The sequence below is a fragment of the Penaeus japonicus genome, unplaced genomic scaffold (genome assembly GCF_977035675.1).
Source record: "Penaeus japonicus unplaced genomic scaffold, GWHDUDI00000001_assembly GWHDUDI00000023, whole genome shotgun sequence".
Lineage (NCBI taxonomy): Eukaryota > Metazoa > Arthropoda > Malacostraca > Decapoda > Penaeidae > Penaeus > Penaeus japonicus.
In genome coordinates this window covers 21085297-21092796 of record NW_028234425.1, presented here as the reverse complement: position 1 = coordinate 21092796, position 7500 = coordinate 21085297, and the positions used below count along the sequence as shown (strand labels likewise).

The 7500-nt window shown below is 35.3% G+C and overlaps 1 protein-coding gene across 1 annotated transcript in view; it reads right to left on the bottom strand.

Annotated features, from left to right (window-relative positions):
- Positions 1-1623: 1623 nt before the first annotated feature.
- Positions 1624-7500, bottom strand: part of LOC122248665 (large ribosomal subunit protein mL62) — a 6370-nt gene continuing 493 nt past the window's right edge. The window contains exons 2-5 of the mRNA XM_043008817.2: positions 6335-6380; positions 5781-5923; positions 2776-2945; positions 1624-2050 (exon numbers count right to left, since the gene is read on the bottom strand). Coding sequence (XP_042864751.2) covers positions 1960-2050; positions 2776-2945; positions 5781-5923; positions 6335-6380 — 450 coding nt within the window. The 3' untranslated portion in view covers positions 1624-1959. The remainder of the gene's footprint in view (positions 2051-2775; positions 2946-5780; positions 5924-6334; positions 6381-7500) is intronic.

Sequence of the window (7500 nt, the reverse complement as noted above, 5' to 3'; positions counted from 1 at the left end):
CTGCAGTGGTTCCCTCCACCTCTAGCTCCAACTGAGGAAAGGCTACGGCCTCTATTTTTGTGTTTCTTGACCGAGAACTTGATCGCATGGCGGGTTTGCTATAACCATGACGGGGGTTAATTCTGTGCCCTTATTAACTAACTTCCGAATCTGAAAGCGTACTCTTGGGATAGTCAGGAGTATTGCACAAGCTCATCTTTATAATCAACTCAATATCTTCCGCCTGAGATAATTTGAGTTGCCATAAATTTAATATGAGTGTCCAGTAGAAGCTTAGCCTCCATAGAGCTCAATAGCCTTTGTCCACGTGGAGGCACCTACAATTCCGTCTAATTCAGAATTATCCTAAGCCCACCTTTGCAAGTTAGTGCACGTGATTGTGTTGACTAATATGAGACAAATTGCATGTACACAAAATGCTCCCAGGACCTTGTGTTAGGCTCCTATCTTTAATCTTACCCTGCAGCATGCCTCTACCATGAGGTCCAGCCATTGCTTGGCCTTCCTTGGGCTGTTTCACTGAGTGAAGATGATTGTTCCCTTCGGAAAATTGGATGTCAAGGATACTGGTCAGCAAGGCTGATCAGTGCTAGACTGAGGACCCCAGGTGTGCCCTTCTGAAGTGGCTGATGTTCTGAGAGGTCACTGTGGAACTTGACTCTGGCAGTCCTATCCAGACTGGGAGCTTACCTTTTATTCTCTTCCGTAAAAGGGTTTCCAAAATGCCAAGAAAATTTGATATTTCAAAGCCCTTTTCTAAATTTAGGGAGACAACCAGGCTAGTGTAGACTGGACTTAGAGGGTGGTGAAGCTGAGATGTGTTCAAGCCTTTTGTGGGTTTCCCTTTGGGGTCACAACTGCCGGTGGAAATGGTTCACAGTACCATTCTTACTGCTGTACTCCCTAGTTGTGGAGATACATACAGGACTGACCATCATCTTTCTTCTAACTCTGAGGGAGTGTGGAAATCTGCTGTTCGACATAAATCATAATGGATTTAGTGTTTATAAATCCATAAGAAACAAATTACTCTATTTCATTCCAGTATTTTTTTTACCCATTCTACAATGAACAGATTTCTAAACACCATGACTTCATCAAATCCACCTCCTTTAGAATATACAATCATGAATATATTCTAGTTTATTTATCACCTAGCAGTAATTTATGTTTATAATGCTCCTCTCATTTATATTTTCACTCTATCGTTAAAAACTTCAACAAAATATGATACATCTTAATGTACAGCTTACAGTGGCTTTTCCATTATATCTATCTGACTTCATTTCTATAGCAACTACCTGAGATACAGATGTGCATTTACTTAGTTATTAAATAAAACTAGTGGTAATAAAGATTCTTTTTAAAATGCATAAATTACTAAATGGGAAAAAAGTGTTACTCTAACAAAATCTATTTAAATGTTTATAATATTTATTATCATTTTCATAGTTAGGAAGAGGATGTCTGCATTTTCTTCTTTTTAAATTCAATTCCATACACACAAAGTATTACACTGGTGGCATAATGTGGATTGTGAGAATATATGCCTAATGTGTATAAATAATCTTATTTGTAAGCCTGTGGCTATTTTGTATACAAAAAGGGTTCAGAGAGAGCTAGTATAACTTCATACTTTATTTTACAATGAATATATCTTTACAGTATATACACACATATCTGCAGGAATATTACATGAAAGTTCATACACTTTTTGTCTACCAATTGCTAATTTTTAAAATCTATTAACTCAAAGACCACAATAGAAATAAATATGCTTTCTTTTTTAAATCATAACTCACTGTTCCACTGTATAACAACGAGAGCTTTTGTAGTATATACTGTGAACACCCACATTTCCTGCAAGAAGCTGTGAATTTTAGATTTAGAACAATCCTGTATTTGAGTGTCAATCTTTCAACATGGGACAAGGTATCACTCCACGTGGAATTTTCCTCTTTAAATATCAGACTCCGGCCCTCTTCTGCCTTGCTTCACCAGTGACCTGTCTCTCTTCTTCCTCAGCCGTTCACGCACTGCAGCCTCATGTCTGGGGAAGCAAAATCATCAAGGTATATAAATAAAGGGAAAAAATAATTAGTGTAATATTCTCTTTAACCCCTAAAAGATGTGTGTACCATTTCTTATCATGCTCAGGTAACTGAGCAATTTATACCAATACTCCAAAAGAAAAAGCCAGAAAATTATTTTTCAAGACTTTTCATATATATTTTGATCTGCAGATTCCAAAAACAGAATAAATTTCATGTGCAGATTGAATAAGAGAGCACACAAGCTTAGTTTAGTGCATTTCTGCTTCAGATTGTAAGACCTAGTGGCTATCCATTATAATGCCATTGCATCTAATAGATATTATATATCACAGATGTATAATATATTCCCATTAGCCTTAATCCACACTGCAATTTTCATGCAATTGAGATAACAATATAAATCAAAACTTGTCAGTTTTAATGTCTCAACATGGGTTCAATAGGATGAAACAACAAAGAAACAACAACCCTAAGAGATTAATATCAATTTAGTGATGAAGCTGAAAAATGTTTATCTTTTAGTAAAGAAAGATACAAAGTCAAGATAAGAGAACAAGTAAAAAAAGAAAAAGAAAAAAAAGAAAAAAAGATGTAAAGAAAAGCAAAAAAGAAAGAAAGAAAGAAAGAAGGAAAGAAAAAAAAAGAAAAATAAGAGTAGTAAGAAAAGACTAGAAAAAGAGTGACACCAACATCTAATCCCTTCCTAGATTGTGAGACCCACCTTCTGCGCTGTCGCTCCACAGCCTCAGAGGAGGGGGGTGGGGGCACATAGGCAGCAGTGTGGATCATATGCCGCAGCTTGTCCAGTGCATCGGCCAGATTCAACTGCTGCGACCGTGTCTTGTCAGAGCGGATCAACAAGCAGCCATCACTTGTTATGCTGCTCTTATGCTATTGGGGAAAGAAAAGTTTTTGCCATATAAAATATATACATATGACATATATATATTATGTTATATATATACATATATATATATATATATATATATATATATATATATATATATATATATATATATATATATATATATATATATATATATATATATATATATATATATATATATATACTTATCTTACAAACAGTAAAACCAATGAGTATAAACCATAATATCTGCCAAATAAATTGTAAGGAAAATTTCTGTTTCTTTTCATTCTTTTTAGCTTAACCTCAAAATTACTGAAACTTACTCTATAAAAAGGGACTACAGAGTTATACATATAACAAAAATAAGTGAGAAAGTCAAGAATCAAAACAGATCAGCAACAGCAAAATCGTAAAATCATTAATCTTCGTCACCTGCTAACGTCAACCCTAAAAAAAAAATAAGACACAGAAGACCCCACATCAAGGGCTTTTGATGTTGTGCGGGGATGTCTGCATCTGACATCAAATACAATCTGTTTTGTCTGTGAACTCAAATTATGTCTATGAAAAAGTTAGAAATCCCAATACTTTTGGAAGATTAACCCAAGAGACATGTCAGATAATAGCAAGGCATAAATTCATAAGTTATACAATGAATACCATATGATTTTCCATTTACAGAAGTAACAAAGAAGGGATCTTAAAAACAAATATCCTCTACTGTCCTGTTCACCCATTGCATACGGGTGTCATGACATACATGACGTAGGAGCTTTGGCCTGACGACGGGCGTCATGACGTACATGACGTTCGGGGATTTTGGATCACTGTGCTATTTTATTTTGCTATGAATAAGGAATGAGTGATGATGGCTACTGCAGTCATAATTACTATAATTACCGTAATATCGTGCAAGCTTAACGTCCAAAACCTAGATGGCACCACTTTTTCCTAGCACCAGCAGGTGAGAGAGCCTTGAATGGCACCCATCCACAGTCTCTAGCAAGCACTGTCTCTATAGAGCGATAGCACACACTAAGTTGATGAACCCTTGCTCTAAAGTACCGCCGATGAAGGATGTGCAGGCAGAACGAGAAGAGGAAGGTGACTCAATCCATACCCAGTGTCTAAAATGTGCTCCTGTGCCAATATGGATGCCTTTCACTGTGGCACTCACAGTCACAAGCACAGGTTTCATTCCTCTTCCCTACCTCTTCTTGTTATCTTTATTGTAGGTGGTTATATGTTTTGTATTCGTTCATGACAGCACAAAAATATGAAAAAATAAAGTTGCCTTTTGTCCTCCCATAAAACAGCAATACTTCTATCACATTGAGTATAAAGAAAATAATGAGCTAATATGGATAATATACTACAATTTTAGTCAACTGCAGCACTGATAGAGCCTGTCATATGGCACATATAAGTCTCTAAACTCAATAAAACACACAAAAAATAAAACACAAAAACCGCTCTAGTTTTACAATGAATGACTGAAAGAGATTGGGATGCTTAAAATTATATTGCTTCAAGCATTCTCTCTCTAAAATAAAACCTATCCTGGAAGATGGGCAAGCAAATTTATCTCCGTCTGCAATGGGTTAATGTACTTAACCCCCCATTGTGGACAGGTGTCATGACATACATGATGCAGGTGCTTTGGCCTGACGACGGGCGTCATGATGTACATGACATTTAAGGATTTTGAGTGAGTGATGATGGCAATTGCAGTCATAATTACAATAATTACCGTAATACTAAGCAAATTAGCACCAGCTGGAGAGAGAGCTTTGAATGGCACAAATCTACAGTCTCTATCAAGCACTATCTTTAACCCGTTAACGACGGGTGACTAGATATCACGTCTAGTGGTTTTTGGGCCACACACTGGGGACGCATTATTTTGTCCAGCCTGGCGCGCAGGATGAGCCAGTGCAGCCGAGAATCCCAACGCGTTCAAAAGTCCCAGAATTTCGGCCTTTTTAAGCTGAAATGGCCCCGTCGGGGACAGGTTAAAGAGCAATGCCACACAGCAACTTGACGACCTCGTGCTCTAAAGTACTGCAGATAAAGGAAATGCAGACAGAACAAGAAGAGGAAGGTGACTCAAACAATATCTAGTGTCTAAAATGTGCTCCTGTGTCAATATGGATGCCTTTTACTATGGCACTCATAGTCACAAGCACAGGTTTCCTTCCTCTTCCCTACCTCTTCATGTTATCTTCATTGTAGGTGGTATTATATTTCGTATTCGTTCATGACAGCACAAAAATACGAAAAAATAAAGTTGCTTTTTTTCCACCCATAAAACAGCAATAATTCTATCACATTGAGTATAAAAAATAATGAATTAATGTGGATCATATACTACAATTTTAGTCAACTGCAGCATTGATAGAGCTTGTCATATGGCACATATAAGTCTCTAAACATAATAAAACACAAAAATGGCTCTAGTTTTATAATGAGTGAGTGAAAGAGGGTGGGAAGATTCAAATTATGTCGCTTCAAGCTGCCTCGCTCTAAAATAAATCCCGTCCTTGAGACTGGGCAAGCGAATCTATCCCCCATCCATAATGGGATAATACAATCTCTCGGGGATAGACTTCAGCCCCAGGGTCTTTTAATCAAGCCAAAGTAGGCTAGACACTGGTTAGTTATTATGATTATGTGGTACAACTGTGTAACTATAACTGAGATTTAGAATTAACTTTTCCACTAAAGGGGATCTTCCAACATCAACATCAACAATCAAGCAGCAAACTTTTTTTTCATATTAAAAATAAAGTTTTCACAAACTGACACATCTATTAATTACCAACAACAAACATGCATAAAATTACTAATGAAAATCTCACCTTTTCAGCAATTTTTTCTTTCAGCTCCTGTGTGAGCCACTCTGCTGTTGCTACATTGAATCGCAGGTCAACTTTCGTGTTGACTTTGTTCACATTTTGTCCTCCTGGTCCACTGCTGCGGGAGTAAGACACTTGAAGCTGTTCTGTTAAAATAAGCAAGATGTAAATTTACTGATGACTTGAAATAAATAAGATTATAAATAAATAAGATTATAAATAAATATATACATACATATACATATATATATATATATATATATATATATATATATATATATATATATATATATATTATATATATATATATATATATATGTATGTATGTATGTATGTACATATCTATAGACAGATAGATAGATAAATATATATAGATATAGATATATAGATACATAGATATATATAGAGATATATGGATATATAGATACATAGATATATATAGAGATATATGGATATATAGATAGACAGATATACATACATATATAAACACATCCATGTTATAAAGGATCTCATAAAGGTATTCCAAAGGAGTAAAAAATCAATATCACACCACTTACCAATAGGAATGTAGCCCGAAAAATTGAGACCTTCATTCTTCGGAGGCTGGGGATATAAAGAAATGAAATTAATTTTTTAGTGAAAACACCATCTCCTATTATATATTGCTGACAATAATGGCACTAAAAAGGCCCTTCAGTAAGAAAAGTACAACCCTTTGATAATAGAAAATCATCAGTAACTTATGCAATATTCATATTTGTTCTATAAAAACAACCAAATGATTTGTATGAACTATTTTGAGACTTCCTTTTTGCAATACACAGTGGATTTCTATTTTGAAAGATTTGTCTTATTCTAAAAACATCATCTTTTTAAATATCAACTTTAAAAAGTAATTCCAGATTTTATACTAACTTACCAAGCATTTTTCTTGATACACACTAAGAAATGATACCAAGCAAGGAAAAAGAAACTTCATCATATAATAGGAACAAAGTAATTAATGAAATAATAAAATGAACCAAAGTTGTGGAAGTTGAGAGACACAAAATCTTACACATTTCAATCACGTTCGACTCCTCTTTAGGAGGGAACACTAATAGGGACTTTGCGTAAGGAAGTCTAATTTGACTTGGAAAAGCATTGATTTTATTTCTTTTCTTCTAAGGTTGAGTGTCAAGAAAACTGATCTTTCAACTTCTTGCACATTCACTTAATAACAAAGAGTAAAATTCAGAAAAAATAGTCATTATAAGTTTTGGTGACAGCAGAGACTATCAATCTATTAATCTCTGATGTAAAATGAAAAACATATATAGCCATGTGCAAACCAAGATACAAAATCCAAGGACAGTAATGTGGCAAAGTATCTTGGCTGCTGCAAGACAACTGATATGCAATCACACAGCTATCGAGCAACAGTATAGACACACATGGAGAAAGGGTAACACTGGATTATCGAGCAAGTGTTGCAGAGCAGTTCCTATCCATTCCTGTGACTTTGCGTGTGACTGTCTCCCATGTTCAGTGGGAGACAAGTTACTATACTATACATGTTTCTGGACTGTCACTTTAATGTCAAGTATCTGATGAGTAACTGTTTTAAGATAGTTGCATAACAACCCAGAACAAGGTCACTCAACTATTGTTTGATAAGTATCTTTGTTTGTATTTGGCCCAGATACAGACATGCAACCCTGACATCCTGCTTTGGGGAACTTGT